The sequence below is a fragment of the Manis javanica genome, chromosome 4, assembly GCF_040802235.1.
Source record: "Manis javanica isolate MJ-LG chromosome 4, MJ_LKY, whole genome shotgun sequence".
NCBI lineage: Eukaryota > Metazoa > Chordata > Mammalia > Pholidota > Manidae > Manis > Manis javanica.
The window spans coordinates 44,475,878-44,498,274 of NC_133159.1; the positions used below are offsets into that span (position 1 = coordinate 44,475,878).

The following is a 22,397-nucleotide window of genomic DNA, read 5'->3' on the forward strand; positions in this document are numbered from 1 at the left end:
TACTCAGTGAGTTAAGTTAGATTCTTAGATAGTAAGGAAGTTAACCTTGAACCTTTGGTAACCACGAATCTAAAGTCTGCAATGGCAGTAAGTACATACCTATTGATAATCACCCCACATGTAAATGGACTGAATGCACCAATCAAAAGACATAGAGTCACTGAATGGACAAAAAAACAAGACCCATCTATATACTGCCTACAAGAAACTCACTTTAAAACCAAAGACATACACAGACTAAAAGTGAAGGGATGGAAAAAGGTATTTCATGCAACTCATAGAGAGAAAAGAGCAGGAGTTACAGTACTAGTATCAGACAAAATTGACATCAAAACAAAGAAAGTCCCAAGAGACAGAGAACGACATTACATAATGATAAGGGGGTCTATCCAACAAGAGGATATAACCATTATAAATATCTATGCTCCCAACACAGGAGCACCTACATATGTGAAACAAATACTAACTGAATTGAAAGGGGAAATAGAATGAATGCATTCATTCTAGGAGACTTCAACACCTGACTTACTCTGAAGGACAGATCAACCAGACAGAAAATAAGTAAGGACACAGAGGCACTGAACAACACATTAGAACAGATGGACCTAACAGACATCTGCAGAACTCTACACCCAAAAGCAGCAGAACACACATTCTTCTCAAGTGCACATGGAACATTTTCAAGAATAGATCATATGCTAGGCCACAAAAAGAGCCTCAGTAAATTCAAAAAGACTGAAATTGTACCAACCAGTTTCTCAGACCACAAAGGTATGAAACTAGAAATAAATTATGCAAAGAAAATGAAAAATCCCACAAACACATGGAGGCTTCACAACATGCTCCTAAATAACCAATGGATCAATGACCAAATAAAAACAGAGACCAAGCAATATATGGAGACAAATGACAACAATAATTCAACACTGCAAAATCTGTAGAACGCAGCCAAAGCTGAGCTAAGAGGAAAGTATGTTGCAATGCAGGCCTAACTCAGGAAAGAAGAACAATCCCATATTAAGCAGTTTAAACTCACAATTAATGAAACTAGAAAAAAGAACAAATGAGGCCTGAAGTCAGTAGAAGAAGGGACATAATAAAGATTAGAGCAGAAATAAATAAAATCAAGAAGAAGAAAACAATAGAAAGAATCAATGAAAGCAAGAGCTGGTTCTTTGAGAAAATAAACAAAATAGATAAACCCCTAGCCAGACTTATCAAGAAAAAAAGACACATAAACAGAATTAGAAATGAGAAAGGAAAAATCACTGTGGACCCCATAGAAATACAAAGAATTATTAGAAAATACTATGAAAAATTATATGCTAACAAACTGGATAACCTAGAAGAAATGGGACAACTTTCTAGAAAAATACAACCTTCCAAGCCTGACCAAGGAAGAAACAGAAAATCTGAACAGACCAACTACCAGCAATGAAATCGGAACTGTTAATCAAAAAACTACCTAAGAACAAAGCCTCTGGACCAGAGGGCTTCACTGCTGAATTTTATCAAATATTTAGTGAAAACTTAATACCCATCCTCCTTAAAGTTTTCCAAAGGGTAGAAGAAGGAATACTTCCAAACTCATTCTATGAGGCCAGCATCACTTTAATACCAAAACCAGGCAAAGACACCACAAAAAAAGAAAATAACAGACCAATATCTCTGATGAACACAGAAGCAAAAATACTTAACAAAATATTAGTAAAAAGAATTCAAAAATACATTAAAAAGATCATCTGTCATGATCAAGTAGGATTTATTCCAGGGATGAAGTATGGTACAGTATTCGAAAATCCATCAACATCATCCACAACAACAAAAAGAAGGATAAAAACCACATGATCATCTCCATAGATGCTGAAAAGGCATTTGATAAAATTCAACATCTATTCATGATAAAAACTCCCAACAAAATGGGTTTAAAGGGCAAGTACCTCAACATAACAAAGGCCATATATGACAAACCCACAGCCAACATCATACCTAAAAGCAAGAAGCTGAAAGCTTTTCCTTAAGATCAGGAACAAGACAAGGATATCCACTTCCCCACTTCTATTCAACATAGTTCTGAAGGTCCTAGCCGCGCCAATCAGACAACACAAAGAAATAAAAGGCATCCAGATTAGCAAGGAAGAAGATAAACTGTCACTGTTTGCAGATGACATGATATAGTACATAAAAAACCCTAAAGAATCCACTCCAAAACTACTAGATCTAATATCTGAATTCAGCAAAGCTGCAGGATACAAAATTAATACACAGAAATCTGTGGCATTCCTATACACTCTCAATGGAAGCAGAGAGAGAAATCAGGAAAACAATTTCATTCACAGTTGCATCAAAAAGAATAAAATACCTAGGAATAAACATAACCAAGGAAGTGAAAGACCTATGCGCTCAAAACTGCAAGACACTCTCAAGATAAATTAAAGAAGATAACAATAAATGGAAACTCATCCCATGCTCATGGATAGGAAGAATTAATATTGTCAAAATGGCCATCCTGCCTAAAGCAATCTATAGATACTATGCAATTCCTATCAAAATACCAAAAGCATTATTCAACAAACTAGAGAAAATTGTTCTAAAATTCATATAGAATCACAAAAGACCACAAATAGCCAAAGCAATTCTGAGCAGGAAGAATAAAGCTGGAGCATTACACTCCCCAACTTCAAGCTCTACTACAAAGCCACAGTAATCAAGATAATTTGGTACTGGCACAAGAACTGACCCACAGACAATGGAACAGACTAGAGAGTCCAGATATAAACTGAACTATATATGGTCAATTAATATACGATAAAGGAGCCATGGACCTACAATGGGGAAATGACAGCCTCTTCAACAGCTGATGTTGGCAAAACTGGACAGCTACATGTAAGAGAGTGAAACTGGATTATTGTCTAACCCCATACACAAAAGTAAACTCGAAATGGACTAAAGACTTGAATGTAAGTCATGAAACTATAAAACTCTTAGAAGACAACATAGGCAAACATCTCCTGAGTATAAGCATGAGCAACTTCTTCCTGAACATATCTCCTTGAGCAAGGGAAACAAAAGCAAAAATGAACTCATGGGACTACATCAAACTAAAAAGTTTCTGTATGGCAAAGCACACCATCAACAGAACAAAAAGGCATCCTACAGTATGGGAGAATGTATTTGTAAATGACTTATCCCACAAGGGGTTAACATACAAAATATATAAAGAACTTACATGCCTCAACACCCGCAAAGCAAATAACCTGATTAACAAATGGGCAGAGGATATGAAGAAACAGTTCTCCAAAGAAGAAATTCAGATGGCTAACAGACACATGAAAAGATGCCCCACATCTCTAATCGTCAGGGAAATGCAAATTAAAACCACAGTGAGATATCACCTCACATGAGTAAGGATGGCCAGCATCGAAAAGACTAAGAACAACATATGCTGGTGAAGATGTGTAGAAAGGGGAACCCTCCTACACTGCTGGTGGGAATGTAAGCTAGTTCAACCATTGTGGAAAGCAATATGGAGGTTCCTCAAAAAACTAAAAATAGAAATACCATTTGACCCAGTAATCCCACTCCTTGGAATTTACCCAAAGAATACAATTTCTCAGATTCAAAAAGACATATTCACCCCTATGTTTATTGCAGCACTTTTTACAATAGCCAAGATATGGAAGCAACCTAAGTGTCCATCAGTAGATGAATGGATAAAGAAGATGTGGTACATATACACAATGGAATACTATTTGGCCATAAGAAAGAAACAAATCCTACCATTTGCAACAACACGGATGGAGTTGGAGGACATTATGCTCCGTGAAATAAGCCAAGCAGAGAAAGACAAATGCCAAATGATTTCCCATTTGTGGAGTATAACAATGAAGCAAAAGTAAAGGAACAAAATGGCAGCAGACTCACAGACTCCTAGAATGAACTTGTGGATACCAAAGGAGAGGGTTGTGGCAAGGCAGGTGGGGAGGAAGGGAGAAGAGGATTGAGGGGTATTATGTTTAGTACACATGGTGTGGGGGGTCACGGGGGGTGGGGGAAGAACAGTGTAGCACAGAGAGGGCACATAGTGTATCTGTGGCATGTTGCTGCACTGATGGACAGCGACTGCACTGGGGTATGGGTGGGGACTTGATAATATGGGTAAATGTAGTAACCAGATTGTTTTTTTATGTGAAACCTTCATAAGAGTGTATAGTGATCATACCTTAATAAAAAATTTAAAAACATATATCAATGCACCCTACACACAGGAGCACCTACATATGTGAAAGAAATACTAACAGAATTAAAGGGGAAAATAGAATGAAATGCATTCATTTAAGGGACTTCAACACACCACTCACTCCAAACGACAGATCAACCAGACAGAAAGTAAGGAGACAGAGGCACTGAAGATGGACCTAATAAACAGCTACAGAACACTTCACCCAAAATCAGCAGGATACACATTTTTCTCAATTGCATATGGAACACTTTCCAGAACAGATCACATTCTAGGCCACAAAAAGAGCCTCTGTAAATTCAGAAGTATTCAAATTGTATCAACCAACTTCTCAGAACACAAAGGTATGAAACTAGAAATAAATTATGCAAAAAAACACAAAAAGCCCACAAACACATGGAGGCTTAATAACATGCTTAAATAATCAATGAATCAATTGCCAAATAAAAACAGATTAGGCAATATATGGAGACAAATGACAATAATAACTCAACACCACAACATCTGCAGGATGCAGCAAAAGCTGTGCTAAAAGGGAAGTATACTGCAATACTGGCCTACCTCAGGAAAGAAGAACAATCCCAAATGAACAGTCTAAACTCACAATTAATGAACTGGAAAAGGAACAACAAATGAGGCCCAAGAACAGTAGAAGGAAGGACACAATAAAGATCAGAGCAGAAATAAATAAATTCGAGAAGAATAATAGAATAGAATCAAATGAAAGCAGTAGCTGGTTCTTCGACAAAACAGATAACCCCCTAGCCAGACTTATCAAGAAAAAGAGAGAGTCTACACACATAAACAGAACTGGAAATGAGAAAGGAAAAATCACTAGAGACCACAGAAATAGAAAGAATTATTAGAGAATACTATGGAAAATGATATGCTAACAAACTGGATAACCTGGAAGAAATGGACAATTTTCTAGAAAAATACAACCTTCCAAGACTGCCCTAGGAAGAAAGAGAAAATTTGGACAGACCAATTACCAGCAGTGAAATTGAATTTGTAATTTTTAAGAATAAAACCCTTGGATCAGATGGCTTCATGCTGAATTTTATCAAACATTTAGTGAAGACCTAATACCGATCCTCCTTAAAGTTTTCCAAAAAGTAAAATAGGAGGGAATACTTCCAAACTCATTCTATGAGGCCAGCATCACTGTAGTACCAAAACCAGGCAAACACACCACAAAAAAAGAAAATTACAGACCATATCCCTGATGAACATAGATGCAAAAATTCTTCAACAAAATATTGTCAAACCAAATTCAAAAATACATCAAAAAGATCATCTATCATGATCCATTTTTCCAGGATTCATTCCAGGGATTCAAGTATGGTTCAATAGTCGAAATTCCATCAACATCATATACCACATCAATGAAAAGAAGCACTGAAATAACATGATCATCTCCATAGATGCTGAAAGAGCAATCAACAAAATTCAACATCCATTCATGGTAAAAACTCTCAACAAAATGAGTACAGAGGGCAAGTATCTCAACATAAAAAAGGCCATATATGACAAACCCACAGCATCATACTTAACAGCAAAAAGCTAAAAGCTTTTCCTCTAAGATCGGGAATAAGACAAGGATGCCCAGTCTCCCCACTTTTATTCAACAAAGTACTGAAGGTCCTAGCCACGGCAATCAGACAACACAAAGAAATAAAAGGCATCCAGATTGGTAAGGAAGAAGTTAAACTGTCAATGTTTGCAGATGACATATTGTATGTAAAAACCCTAAAGAATTCACCCCACAACTACTAGAACTAATATCTGAATTCAGCAAAGTTGCAGGATACAAAACTCATATGCAGAAATCTTTTGCATTCCTATACACTAACCAATAACTAGCAGAAAGAGAAATCAGGAAAACAACTCCATTTAAAAATGCATCAAAAAGAATAAAATACCTAGGAATAAACCTAACCAAGGAGGTGAAAGACCTTTACCCTGAAAACTGTAAGACATTCATGAAAGAAATTAAAGAAGACACCAATAAATGGAAATACATCCAATGCTAATGGGTAGGAAGAATTAATATTGTCAAAATGGCCATCCTGTCTAAAGCAATCTACAGATTCAATGTAATCCCTATTCAAAATACCAATAGCATTATTCAACAAACTAGAACAAACAGTTCTAAAATTCATATGGAGCCATAAAAGACCCCAAATAGCCAAAGCAATCCTGAGAAGGAAAAACAAAGCAGAGGGGATTATGCACCCTAACTTCAAGCTCTAAAGCCACAGTAATCAAGACAATTTGGTACTGGCACAAGAACAGACTGATAGACCAATGGAACAGACTGATAGACCAATGGAACAGACTAGAGAGCCCAAATATAATCCCAAGCATATATGGTCAATTAATATATGATAAAAGAGCTATTAACATACAATGGGGAAATGACAGCCTCTTCAACAGCTGGTGTTGGCAAAACTGGACAGCTACATGCAAGAGCATGAAACTGGATTACTGTCTATCCCCACACACAAAAGTATACTTGAAATGGATCAAAGACATGAATGTAAGTCATGAAACCGTAAAACTCTTAGAAGATAACATAGGCAAAAATCTCCTGAATATAAACATTAGCAACTTTTTTCTGAATGCATCTCTTCAAGAAAGGGAAACAAAAGCAAAAATGAACACATGGGACTACATCAACCTTAAAAGCTTCTGTACAGTAAAGGACACCATCGGCAGAAGAAAAAGGCATCCTACAGTATGGGAGAATGTATTTGTAAATGACATATACCACAAGGGGTTAACATCCAAAATATATAAAGAACTCACATGCCTCAACATCCAAAAAGCAAATAACTCAATTAAAAAATGGACAGAGGATATGAACAGAAACTTCTCCAAAGAAGAAATTCAGATGGCCAACAGACACATGAAAAGATGCTCCACATCGCTAATATCAGGGAAATGCAAATTAAAATCACAATGAGATATCACCTCACACCAGTTAGGATGGCCAACATCGAAAAGACAAATGCTGGCGAGGATGTGGAGAAAGTGGAACCGTCCTAGACTGCTGGTGGGAATGTAAATTATCTGAACCATTGTGGAAAGCAGTATGGAGGTTCTTCAAAAAACTAAAAATAGAAATACCATTTGACCCAGAAATTTCAGTACTAGGAATTTTCCCTACGAAACAGGATCACAGATTCAAAAAGACATATACACCCCTATGTTTATTGCAGCAATATTTACAATAGCCAAGATACAGAAGAAACCTAAGTGTCCATCAGTAGACGAATGGATAAGGTGTGGAACATATACACAATGGAATATTATTCAGCCATAAGAAGAAAACAAATCCTACCATTTGCAACAATATGGATGGAGTTAGAGGGTATTATGCTCACTGAAATAAGCCAGGAGGAGAAAGAAATACCAATGATTTCCCTCATTTGTGGAGTATAACAACAAAGCAAAACTAAAGGAACAGCAGCAGATTCACAGACTCCAAGAAGGGACTAGCAGTTACCAAATGGGAGGCGTGGGGAAGGTAGAGAGAAGGGGATTGATGGACATTATGATTGGCACACATGGTGTGTCATGGGGAAGAGAGTGTAGCACAGAGAAGACAAGTAGTGACTCTGTGGCATCTTACTACACTGATAGACAGTGACTGCAATGGGGTGTGGGGGAGACCTGTTAATATGGGTGAATGTAGTAACCACATTAGTCATGTGAAACCTTCATAAGAGTGTATGTCAATGATACCTTAAAAGAAAAGAGTCCAGGCTAGTCTGGTGAAAGGTCAAGAGAGCAGAACTGACAACAAAGCTCCTTTTGTGTACCTTATTCATACCTTATTCATTGCTTATTATTTTACCCTATTTCTAAAATATTATGAGGCAGCTTATAATAGGGAAGAGAGTAAAGGGAAAGTCATTATACCAGAGAACACAGCTAAGGGAAGCAATACCAAGCAATATCAATTATATAAAATACTAATGAGTTTTCTGGCGGCCAAGTCTAAAAGCACACATAATTCTACAGCTCTTCTATTTAATAATAATAAAAGTATGCATTATTGATGGGGGAAAAAAACCTTTTTAATAGCTCTAAACTCTAAGAAAATTTGACATATACATTTTTACATAAATGACATTGAACAACATAATGCAGGCTACATTTGTGCTCATTGTTTTATGAGAAAAATAGAAACAATCATTTTTGAACATTTTATACTATTGCAAACAGCTAATGTATACAGCTTAGGGAAGTACCTCTGCATAGAGTTAGTGTTATATATACCAATGTGCACCTTGTGAGTACACTAACTTGTTACAGGGCTTTCTGGATCTGGAAACCATCAACCTAAAGGCTCTGTCCTTACACTAATAAATCCTTTTCCATGACTCTGCATAAACCTGTACTTTCTTTCTCTACAAATCTATCCATATATTTTATGAGTCACAGTGTTACATTATAAAAATTCAAGTATTTTTAAAAAGCTACAATTCTTAACATAATTACTAAAAACTACCAGTTAGTAGATGAATTCATCCAATATGAAGATAAATCTTGATTCCATGTAATCCCTGACCTAAGGGCAATTAAAGATTTTCTCCTTTTTTCAAAGAGGAAGCTATTTTTGTTCCTAAAATTAATTTTGTTATTTTTAAGCCAAAATCAAAGGATATTCTATCAAGATGCAGATGGGATTAAAGTTTGCAAGTGGGCACTTTGTTTTACTGGGTTTTAAGATAAATACAAACTACCCATCTGTTCTAGTGACTTGTATGCATATGGGACAAAATTGGAAGTCAAACCCAGAAGTATAAAGTAGCAGAAGACTCATCTATTTGTTCAACAAAAATTTATTGAGCTCTTCCTCTGAGCTAGGCACTGGTCATACACTGGGGAAAACAACGCTGTCTATGACACTGTTCCTGCTCTTGTGGGGATTCAGGACTCATGTCCTGGAAAGGGAATCATGCTGAAGTAGAACGCATTTAGAAACACAAGTCCTGTGACCTATTCTCACTGTTGAGAAAAACTGTTTTATAAGAGATGTGACCAGAATGGAAGCAAGCATATCATTCTAGCTCTGATAGAGATGCTACCATATGCCAGTAGAATACTCAATTCAGTCACACTTTCTGTAGTTTAAAACATCTGCTTCTGTCTCAACAGAATAAGAATAAAATGGCTTATATTTTGATAAATATTATCTTTCTAAGTGCCACAATCTTTAGTTTAGTAATATGCATAATTTCCTAGTATAATTAAGTCTTAACTTATTCTTTAGCAATTAAATAGAAGTAAAAGTGATATTCAACCAAAGACATATACAATTAAACATAAAAGAAGCAAATAATTTAATAGACCTAAGTTCTACCTCCTTAATATTAGAGGGTTCAACAAAATCATAAACTGAACAAAATTCATAAACTGGTCTTACACATATAAAACTAAAACTAAAACAAAAAGCTTATTCATCTTTATCCCACAAGAAAAAAAAAATCAGACTAGCATATTTTCTTACCTTTTTAAATGCTTCAGGCATACACCTATCCATAAATCTTTTACAATTCTCATCAGACTCTGAAAGACCTTAGTAAAATAAATGAAGCAACATACCTTATTTAGATTTTAGGTACTTTGTAGTAATCATATACATCATTCTAAATACATACAACAGAACTCCTTAATATAGAAACCTTGATTCCTAAGGAATTACTAAAAGGCAGGATATACATATTCTGATGAAGGAACAGGCTGAGAAACAACCACTATATTAATGTATTTATTAAAACAACAATGTATTTATTTTATTAATTATAATTATGCATTTGTTAATAGTATAAATACATACGAATTAGAACTAAAGTGGTCAAACTTTTGTTTTCATTGTCAGAATAACCTTAAATCATCTGATTAAATATTCAATAAAACACCACCAACAGCTACTTACTAGCCATTACTGTTTTCCTAAGCAGCTCTATAAAAACACAAATATTCTGAATAAATGCCAATCACTTTTTCCCAAAAATAAACTGAAGAACTCTCTTTAATAAAATGGACAGAACTGCTCCTAGCACACTGTAAGTGATAAATACTTGCTAAGTGAATGAATGAATCCACTGAAATGAATCCACTGGAATAAATTTAAATAAAAAAAACCCTGGATAATGGATTTTGTTTATAATTGGGAATATTGCTGAACACACTATTTTTTCCTCAGACCCACTGCCTAGCGCATTACCTATACCCTACCAGGAACTCAATAAATGCTGCTGCTGCTGAGGAGCCAGTTATAAATGCACCAGAATAACCTAGAAGGATCAAATGTAATCCTAGTCAAAGTATTTCCTTTCGATATGCCTTATATTTAATCATGGTGGTAAACTATGCACACTTTTAATGAGAAAAAAAAATGGTCCACAATAGCGGACCAATTCATCTTATATTATAACTGAATTGAATATGAAAGTAAATTATTTTCTCTTTATTTTATTTATAGCATAGAACCTTATGTTGACATCTCTTCTTCCAACCCAGAAATATTTTATTACTTTCTTAATTTAATATCTGTAAAGGACTTAATAAGCACAAAATGTTTGTTAGTATTACTTTCTTCTCTTACAAAAAAGCTACTGAATTCAGTGCCCCAGCTGCCTGGAAAAAGTTCATTTCTGTTTCTATAAAGACTTCAACTATATTTTAAAGAATCTTACATTCTATAGGAGCTAGAAGAAAACAGCTGATTAAATTCAAAGCTCCCATCATGGGATAAACAAAGACTAAGAAAGTAAATGATCCAAGATTATACAGGTATACAATGACAAGAGCAAAGATTAAAGTCAGGCCTCCCATCAAAAAACAATGTCCTCATGTGTCATGAGGTCTGAACACTTACCAAGTCTTGCTAGGTAGGTAGACGCCAATAGGCATTTGCCTAGTGATTCCTCCCGCTTGTAAGGGATAGACCAATGATCAGTCAAAACACGGCTTTCCAATTCATATAAATTTGTTGTAGGGAATTCAATTCCTTCCCCAGAGCAGTTTCCATTTTCATCATTCTTCTGACAAAAAAGGGATTATGGTTAAAAAAATAATCAACTAATTAATGACTACTTAAAAATTTTTAAATTTAACATAGTGCAGATGCTTTATCAATGGTAGCTATTAATACCAATAGTGTGGATTCCATATTTCTTTCCCATAATCATATTTTTCATCAAGATTATCTCAAATATTCTCAACTTTTATCACTGTAGCATCCCTACTTCCTCAGGTAATCCCATCTTTTCCTTAAAAAATGCATTCTCTCAATCTCTCATTATAAAGTATCAAACCTACTCTCACCTACAGCCATTGTATCTCTTATCTGCTATTTTTTCACTGAGGGTATAAGTTTCTCCAAAGAGTTATCTGTATTTGTTGTCTCCAACTCGTCACCACTGACTCGTTTCTGACACCACACCAATATAGATTTTAGGGTTCCTATTCTCCCAAATTACCTATTGTTATGGTCACCACTCAATACTATACAGGCATACCTCAGAGATATTGTGGGCTCAATTCCAGGCCAGCGCAATACAGTGAATACTGCAACAAAGTAAGTCAAATGAATGTTGTGGCATGTTATACTACACTGTCATCTATTAAGTGTGCGGTGGCATTATGTCTTAAAAAACATATACATACCCTAATTTAAAAATGTGTTATTGCTAAAAAATGCTAACCATCACCTGAGTTTTCATGAGTCATAATCTTTTCCTAGCTGAGGGTCTTGTCTTGATGTTGGTGGCTGCTGAGTGACAAGGGTAGTGGCTCCTGAAGGTTGGGATGGCGGTTCCTGAAGGTTGGGGTGGCTGTGGCAATTTCTTAAAAGAAGACAACAATGAAGTCCACATCGATTGACTCTTCCTTTCACAAATGATCTCTCTGTGGTGTGTGATGTTATCTGATAACATTCTACCCACAGTAGAACTTCTTTCAAAGCTGGAGTCAGTCTTCTCAAATGCTGCTGCTGCTTTATCAACTAAGGTTATATAGTGTCTAAATCCTTTGCTCTCATTTGAATAATTTGCACCTCATCTTCACCAACAGACTCTATCTAAGGAAACCACTTTCTTTGTTCATCCATAAGAAACAACTCCTTACTAGTTGAAGTTTTATCATGAGATTGCAGCGATTCAGTCCCATCTTCAGGCTCCACTACTAATTCCAGTTCTCTTGCTCTTTCTATTACATCTAGTTGCTTCCTCCACTAAAGTCTTGAACCCCTCAGTCATCCAGGAGGGTTGGGATTAACTTATTCCACACTCCTGTTAATGTTAATGTTTTGGCTTCTTCCCATGAATCATAAATATTCTCAATGGCACCTAGAATGGTGAATCTTTCCAGAAGGTTTTCAATTTACCCAGATCCATCTGAGGAATCACTATCTATGGCAGCTATAGCCTTATGAAATGTATTTCTTAAATAATAAGTCTTAAAGTTGAAAACAATTCCTTAATCCATGGGCTGCAGAATGGATGTTGTGCTAGCAGGTGTGAAAACAACATTAATCTTGTACATCTCCATCAGAGCCCTTGGATCACCAGGTACATTGTAAATGGGCAGTAACATTTTGAAAGGAATTTTTCTCTGGGCAGGAGATTTCAACAGTGGTCTAAACCATGTTGTGAACAAATGTATTGTCTTTCATCCAGCCTTTATGGTTCTATTTATAGATCATGGGCAGAGTAGATTTGGTATTTCTTACAGACCCCAGGATTTTTAGAAAGGTAAATGAGCACTGGCTTCAACTTAAAGTCATCAGCTGCATTAACCCTCAACAAAAGAGTCAGCCTGTCCTTTGAAGCTTTGAAAGCCTAGCTGTGAAAGACCTAGATGGCATCTTCTTCCAATAGGAGGCTGTTTAGTCTATACTGAAAATCTGTTATTTAGTGTAACCACCCTCATGAATGATCTTATTTAGATTTTCTGGATAACTTGCTACAGCTTCTACATCAGCACTTGCTGCTTTACACTTGTGCTTTTATGTTACAGAGATGGCTTCTTTCCTTAAGCCGCATGAACCAACCTCTGCTAGCATCACACTTTTCTTCTGCAGCTTCCTCACCCCTCTCAGCCTTCACAGAATTGAAGAGAGTCAGGACCTTGCTCTGGATTAGCCTTTGGAATAAGGAAGGGAATGTTGTGGCTGGTTTGACCTTCTACCCAGACCACTGTCTCTGTATCAGCAGTAAGGCTGCTTCACTTTCTTATTATTCATGTGTTCACTGGAGTAGCACTTTAAATTTCCTTCAAGAACTTTTGCTTTGCATTCACAACTTAGCTAACTGTTTGGCATAGGAGGCCTAGTTTTCAGTCTGTCTTGGCTTTCAACATGCACAGTAAGCTTAATCATTTCTAGCTTTTGATTTAAAGTGAGAGACATGGACTCTTCTTTTCACTTGGACACTTAGAGGCGATTGTAGGGTTATTAATTGTTTTCATTTCAGTATTGTTGTATCTCAGGGACTAGGGAGGCCTGAGGAGAGGGAGACTATATACTACATTACCATAAATTCAGATGTTAACTATAATTCACAGGGAAAACCCTAAGAAAAAAAACTTAAAAAATATGGTATAGTGAGAGAAAAAAAGAAGGAAATTAAAATGGCACACTCAAATATATCTACCTAATACAAAAGACGGTAGCAACAGAGGATTAGAGGAACAAAAATGCCTAAGACATATACAGAAAACAAACAGCAAAATGGCAGATGTTAATCTTGTCTTATCAGTAATGTTAAAATAAAACACTCCAATCAAAAGGCAAAGGTTTGCAGAATGGATTCTTAATGGTCTATGTGCTGTATACTGTCTACAAGAGACACACTTTAGTTTCAAAGATTTTAAAAGGTTGAAATGAAAGGATAGAAAAAGATATATCATGCACACATAAATGAGTTGGAGTGACTACATTAGTATGAGACAAAAAAGATGTTACCACAAGAAATATATTACTAGAGAAAAAGAGGGACATTTCATAATGTCAAAAAGGTCAATACAGCAGGAAGATAAAACAAACGAATGGAAAGATATATAGCATGAGAACAGCAATCAAAAGAGAGCTAGACTTGCTACCCTAATATCAGAAAAAAATAGATGTCATGTGAAAATTTGTTACTAGAAACAAAGGATTTTTTTAATGATAAAGGGTTATTAATTATCAGGAATACATTAACGGTTTTAAACATGTTTGCCTCTAACAACAGAGACACAAGTACAAGAAACAAAAACTGACTGAATTGGAAATATACGATTCAACAGGAATAGCTAGTGACTTCAATGCCTTGCTTTCAATAATAAAACTAAGCAAAAGGTCAACAAGGAAATGGAAGAGTTAAATAATACTAAAAACCAACTATAACTTAAAGGCATTTTTAGAACACTTCACCCAGTAACAACAAAATACACATTCTTCTCAAGTGCACATGGAACACTGTCCAGGAGAAAATATATGTTAGGTCATAAAACAAGCCTCAATAAATCTGAAAGGAAGAAAATCATACAAAGTATGTTCTCTGACCATAATGGAATGAAATTAAAAATCAATACCAGAAGGAAATCTGGAAAATCCAAAAATATGTAAAAATTAAGCAACATTTCCTGAATGACCAATGAATAAGAAAAGAAATCACAGGAAAAATTAGAAAATGTTTTGAGATAAATGAAAATTAAAAACAGTATGAGAAAATTTATGTGATGCAGTGACTATACGGAAATTTTAAAAAAAAGATCTATAATCAGTAGTCTAACCAAGTCTTGCAGAGAACTAGAAAAAGAAAAGCAAACTAAACCCAAAGCAAGCAGAAATAAATAAACAATAAAGATTAATGTGGAAATAAAAGAGAGAAAAGAAAGCAACAGAGACAATAAAACTAAAACTTGGTTCTTTGAAAAGATCAACAAAATGGAGAAATCTTTAGACTGACCAAGAAAAAAAGACTCAAATTACTAAAATTGAATGAAAGAGGAGGTACCCATATTGACATGCAAAACAAAAAGGATTTTAAGAAATTCTATTGATGATTGTATGCCAGCAAATTAGACATCTCGATGAAATGCAAAAGTTCCTAGGAGGGTATAAATTACCAAAACTGACTCAAGAAGAAACAGAGAATCTGAGCAGACCTATACCAAGGAAAGAGAGTGCTTTACCAAAAGCTTCCTGCAAAGAAAAACCCATGACCTGATGCCATTATTGGTTAATTATACCAAATATTTAAAGAAGAATTAACATCAATCCTTCACACTCTTCCAAAAAAAGAAAAGGAGGGAATACTTAACAATTTATTTTATGAGGCCAGTATTAACCTGACATTAAAACCAAACAAAACATTTCACATCCATTGGAGGGCTGTTATCAAAACCATAGTGGCAGGAATGTGGAGAAATTGAATTCTTTGTGCATTGCTGGTGGGAATCAGCCACAGTGAAAAATAGTATGGTAGTTCCTCAAAAAATTAAACGTAAATATTACCACATGACCCAGCAATTCTACTTCTGCATATATATCCAATGAAAGAATTGAAAGCAGGGATTTGAACAGATTTCTATAATGGAGTCAACCCAAATGTCCATCAATGAATTAACGGATAAACAAAATGTGGCATATACGTATAACAGAATATTATTCAACCTTTAAAAGGAAAAAATTTTGACAAATGCTACAACATGCACACACCTTAAAGACATTTTGCTAAGTGAAATAAGCCAGTCATCAAAGGACAAATGGAATATGATTTCACTTACATGAGTTAACTAGAATAGTCAGATTCATAAAGTCAAAAGGTAGAATGGTGGTTGTCAAGGGCTGGAGACAAAGGAGAATGAAGAGTCACTGTTTAATGTGTACATAGTTTCAATTTGGAAAGATGAAAAAGTTCTGGATATGGATGGTGGTGATGGTTTTAAAACAATGGAATGTACTTACTGTCATAGAGCTGTATACTTGAAAATGGCTGAAATGGTAAATTTAATGTTAAGTACATTTTGCCGTAACTTAAAAAAAGGGACAAAGATATTACTAGAGGAAAAAACTCCAAACTACAGACCAATATACCTATGAATATAGATACAAAAATCCTTCATAATAAAGTAGAAAACCAAATCTAGGAACATGTAAAAACAATTATACACCATGACCATGTGTTATTTATCCCAGGCATGCAAAGTTGGTTTACCATACAAAAATCAATCAATATTACATGCTATAGTAACAAAATACAGGATAAAAAACTCATGATCATCTCAATAGATGCAGAAAAAATACCCACAAATTCCAACCACCTCTCATGATTAAAAAAAAAGAACAAAAAGGGAATTTTGTCAACCTGATGAAAGTCATCTACAAAAACCTACAATTAACATCATAATAAATTGTGAGAGACTGAGTGCTTTCCTCTAAAGTCAGGAACAAGACAAGGATGTCTGTTCTCACAGCTTCCATTCAACAGTATACTAGAGTGTCTAGCCAGGACACTTAGGCAAAATAAGAAATAAAAGCATTCATAACACTGAAGAAATGAAGTAAAACTTTATATTCACTGATGACATGATCTTGTATATAGAAAATTCTAAGGAAATCCACAAAAGAACCTACTAGGACTAATAAATGAGTTCAGCAAGGTTGCAGAATCCAGTATCAATATATAAAATCACTTATATTTCTATACACTAACAATGAATAATCCTAGAATAAAATTAAGAACACAATTCACTTATAATAACATCAAAAAGAACAAAATACTTAACAAGTGTACAGGATTTGTACACTGAAAGCTACAAAACGTTATGGAAAGAAATTTAAGACCTAAATAAAAGATATCCCATGCTCATGGATTGGAACTTAATACTGGTATGATGGCAATATTCCCCAGATTGGTCTACAGATGCAATGCAGTGAGTGTTAAAATTTGAGCTGGCTTCAGGAGAAAGACAAGTACAAAATGACTTTACTCATTTGTGGAGTATAACAACAAAGCAAAAACTGAAGGAACACAGCAGCAGACTCACAGAACCCAAGAATGGACTAGCGGTTACCAAAGTTAAAAAGGTTGGGGAGGGTGGGTGGGGAGGGAGAACGGGATTAAGGGGTATTATGATGAGCACACATAATATGGGGGTGCACAGGGAAGGCAGTATAGCACAGAGAAGACAAGGAGTGACTCTAATAGCATTTTACTATGCTAATGGACAAGACTAATGGGGTATGTGGTGGAGACTTGATAATAGGGGAAATGTAGTAACCACAGTGTTGCTCATGTGAAAGCTTCATAAGATTATATATCAATGATGCCTTAATAAAAAATTTTAAAACTTGAAGCTGGCTTCTTTACAAAAATTCATAAACTTGATTCTAAAACACAGCAACACAAGGAGCCTTGAATAGCAAAGATAATCTTGAAAAAAAAAAACTCCATACTTTCAAAACAGTACAAAGCTATAGTAATTAGGGCAATATCGTACTGGAATAGTGACAAACATACAGATCTGTGGGACTGAAGTGAGATTCCATAAACAAACCCTTCTATTTGTGGTCAATTAAGTTTCAACAAGGGTGACAATATAAACTTTGACAACGGTATAAAAGCAATTCAATGGAAGGAGGTTAGCCTTTCAACAAATGGTTCTGTGACAACTGAATATACACAAGAGAATGAAACTGAACCCCTACCTCATACCATATACAAAAATTAACTCAAAATTGCAACACAGGAGTAAATCTGTATGACCTTGTATTAGGCAATTATTTCTTGGAAAAGGATAGCATAAGCAATGACAAAAGAAAAAAAAGATAAATTTTGAATATTGGACTTCATCAAAATTAAAAACTGTACATCAAGGGACATCATTAAAAAAATGAAAAGACAATTACAGAATGGGAGAAAATATTTTAAATTTTATATGTGATAACAGACTTTATCTAGAAGATAAAAGAACTCTTATGATTCAGTTATAAAAAGACAACACAATAAAAAATGAGCAAAGGATCTAAATGGACATTTCTCCAAAGATGTGCAAGTGGCCAATAATTAGCACATGAAAAGATGCTCAGCCTTATTAGTCATCAGGGAAATGCAAATCAAACACAAAAGATTATCACTTCACACACACTGGAATGGCTAAAATTAAAAGACAGTAACAAGTATTGGTAAGAATTTGGACAAACTGGAACCTTCATACATTGTTGGTTGGATTATAAAATGGTGCAGCCATTTTGTAAGACAGTTTGGCAGCTCCTCAAAAGTCAATCATACTTCAACAAACAAAGCAATCCTACCTGTAGGTATACTTATGAGATATACCCAAAAGGAATGAAACATGTCCACACAAAAACGTGGGATGAGTGTTCATAATAGCATTGTTAATAAATCAAAGACTGGTAAAACCCCAAATGGCATCAAAACTAATGAGTGAATACATAAAATATGGTACATCCATACAATGGATTACTTTTTAGCCCTAAAAAGAACCAAGTATTGATACATGCTACAACATGAACTTCAAAAATATTATGCTAAGTGAAAGAAGCCACACATATAAGGTCACATATTATGATTCTATTTATATGAAATAGAATCTAGAATAGCAAACATAGAAAGTAGATTAGTGGTTGCTACAAGATAGAAGGAGAGAGAAAGGGAAAGTGATTGCTAATGAATACAGTTTCTTTTTAGGGGGAAGAACATATTCTGAAATTAGAAAATGTTCTAAAATACTCTAAAAATAAAATGTACAACTGTGAGTGCACAATTTAAAAGGATGAACTTTACGGTATAAGAATTATATCTCAATAAGGTTGTTACTTTAAAAGTTAATCACAAAAATGGGGACAGTGAAATAAAGTCTAAATTCACAATTAAAGAGACTAGAAAAAGAAGAAATGAGACCCAAAGTTAGTAGAAGGAGGGATATAATAAAGATCAGAGCAGAAATTTAAGAAAAAAGAGAATAAAACAAAGCAAAAAAAAAAAAATCAACACAACCAAGACCTGGTCCTTTGAGAAAATAAAACAGACACACACCTCACCCAGATTTATCAAGAAAAAAAAAGAACACAAATAAAATCAGCAACAAAAAAGGAGATGTTACAATGGACACCACAGAAATTCAAAGAATTCCATGAAAAATTATATGCCAAAAAATTGGACAACCTAGAAGAAATGGACAAATTCCTGGAAAAGGACAACCTTCCAAGACTGATAAAGGAAGAAAAAGAAAATCTGAACAGAGCATTACCAGTGATGAAACTGAATTAGTAATAAAAAAACAAAAGTCCTGAATCAGATAGCTTCACAGCTTAATTCTACCAAACATTTAAAGAAGAGTAATACCCATACTTCTTAAAGTATCCAAAAAAGTAGGGGGAAATAGGATGGGAAAAAGTTGTTAGTGTGAGAAGTAAGGCAGAAACCTACTCTCAAAACTACATATAACAGGAAAAGACAGCAAATACAACTAATCCTAAAAGAGCCATCCAAAGACTGCAGAACAGACTGCTTACAGCTGGGGAAAAGAGAAGACCTCACAGAAAAGAGTAAAGTAGGCAAAGCTGCCATCCAGAGGGATCCAAGCCCTCCCCAAAACCCAGCCCACAGGCAGGAAGAAGAGAAGGGAGCGTGGAGGGAATAGAAGTACAGGACTGCTGAACACCCAGTTGTGAAGATCTGCTCTGGTAGCATGAACCCACGTTACTTGGTGCTTTGGAGATTAGTAGGGTTAGAAAGCAAAGACAGGCGGAATACCTGGAGAGATTGAGATTCGAGCCACTTGTGGAGAACAGGTATGCACAACCAGCCCACCAAGAAAAAAAGAAAAGCAGGCACTTTGAAAGACCTCCCAACAGGGAGAAGGACGCTAAAGGAGCAAAGATTACACAGAGCTCACTGCTCAGGAGAAAGGGCAGGTGGACAAAACCATCCCAGAACACTCAGTCCAGGAGGTTGAAAACTCTCAGGAGCTTCAGGTGATCCACCTGCTGGCCAGCAATGCAGCCCCATGGCTCCCACTGCAATACACAACCTACTGTTCCTTCCTCCCAGCAGGCACTGGTCTGCATATCTGGTGCCCCCACCATTGTGCCAGCTGCCAGTGCTCTGTGTGCCTGTGACCCTCGCCATTGCTACTCTCTGGAGTGATCAGCAGCTCCAGAGAGTAGAGCTTCTGGGCACTAGAGGGTGCCGTATATACAGAGTTATTATTCCACAGGAATCACTAAAAATATGACACCAAAAAAAATTGCACAAATATACAGAAGAAGAGGCCAGAAAGAGGGCTAAGTGAAACTGAAATCACCAATCTTCTTGATAAAGATTTCAAAATAAAATCATAAACATGCTCACAGAGCTACAGAAAAAGTCAAGATCTCAGGGATGACTTCAAGAAAGAGACAGAAATTTTGAAAAATACAGTATCTAAAATGAAACATACAATGGAGGGATTTAAAAGCAGAATAGATGTGGTAGAGCAGATGGTAAATGAATGAGAAATTAGAGAACTGGAAAACAAGAAGCTGATGCACAGAAGGAAAAAAGGATCTCTAGGAATAAAAGAATAATAAGAGAACTGTGCTACCAACCCAAACAGAACATTGTTAGCATTATAGGGGTAGCAGAAGAAGAGAGAAAAAGGGATAGAAAGTCTCTTTGAGTAAATAATTGCTGAATAATTCTGGAATCTGGCAAAGGGAATAGTTTCTCAGGTCATGAAAGTGCAGAGATCTCCCAACACAAGGGACCCTAGGAAGACAACACCAAGACATATAACAATTAAAATGGCAAAGATCAAGGACAAGAAGAGAGTACTAAAAGCAGTCAGAGAAAAAATATCCATACAAAGAAAGCCCATTAGGCTATTACCAGACTTCTCAGCAGAAACCTTAGAGGCCAGAAAGGAGTGCATGATATATTTACTGCAATGAAACGGAAGGGCTTTGAACCAAGAATACCTTAACCAGCAAGATTATTCTTTAAATTTGAAGTGAGGATTAAACAATTTTCAGATAAGCAAAAGTTGAGGTAATTTACCTCCCACAAACTGTCTCTACAGTGTATTTTAAAGAGAAGGCTATACATGGAAGTGCTCCTAAGGCTAAATACCTGTCACCACAGAAAATAAAACCACAGTAAAGGAAGCAGACCAATTAATTACTAAGCAAATACAAAATTAAATCAACTACTCACACAGTCAAGGGGATACACAAAGAGTACATGATATAATACCTAATATATAAAAAGCAGAGGAGGATGAAGAAGACAGGAAAAAAAAAGAACCTTTAGACTGTGTTTGAAATAGCATACTAAGTGAGTTAAGTTAGACTCTTAGATAGTAAGGAAGCTGCCCTTAAACCTTTGGTAACCACAAATCTAAAACCTGCAATGGCAAAAGTACATATCATCGATAATCACTTGAAATATAACTGGACTGAATGCACCAATCAAAAGACATAGAGTTACAGAATGGATAAAAACAACAAGACTCATCTATATGCTGCCTACAAGAGACTCACTTCAAACCAAAGACATCACAGATGAAAAGTGGAGGGATGGAAAAATATACTTCATCCAAATAATACGGAGAAAAAAGTAGGAGTAATACTACTTACAGCAGACAAAACAGGTTTCAAAACAAAGAAAGTAATGAAAGTCAAAGAAGGATATTACATAATGATAAAGGGGTCAGTCCAAAAAGAGGATATAACCATTATAAATATCTATGTACCCAACATAGGAGCACCTAATATGTGAAACAAATACTAACAGAATGAAATGGGGGAAACAGAATGTTATGCATTCATTTTAGGAGATTTCAACACACTGCTCCCTCCAAACGACAGATCAACCAGACAGAAAATAAATAAGGACACAGAGGCACTGAACAACACATTAGAACAGACGGACCTAACAGACATCTACAGAACTCTACACCCAAAAGCAGCAGGATACACATTCTTCTTAAGTGTACATGGAACGTTTTCCAGAATATATCACATACTAGGCCACAAAAAGAGCCTCAGTAAATTCAGAGATTGAAAATGTGACAACCAGCTTCTCAGATACAAAAGTATGAAACTAGAAATATATTATGCAAAGAAAACAAAAAAGCCAACAAACACATGGAG

The 22,397-nt window shown here is 35.5% G+C and overlaps 1 protein-coding gene across 6 annotated transcripts in view; it reads right to left on the minus strand.

The window, feature by feature from the left end:
* The window catches only part of USP24 (ubiquitin specific peptidase 24), a 171,751-nt gene that overhangs the window by 116,128 nt on the left and 33,226 nt on the right, over nucleotides 1-22,397 (minus strand). For 5 of the 6 annotated variants that reach the window (XR_012130171.1, XM_073233988.1, XM_073233986.1 and 2 more), the window contains exons 2-3: nucleotides 11,133-11,298; nucleotides 9,759-9,826 (exon numbers count right to left, since the gene is read on the minus strand). Coding sequence is in view for 5 of the 6 variants with exons in the window: in XM_073233988.1 (XP_073090089.1) it covers nucleotides 9,759-9,826; nucleotides 11,133-11,298 (234 nt within the window). In the remaining variant the exon portion in view is untranslated. The remainder of the gene's footprint in view (nucleotides 1-9,758; nucleotides 9,827-11,132; nucleotides 11,299-22,397) is intronic. The other variant, XM_073233987.1, reaches the window with a different exon arrangement.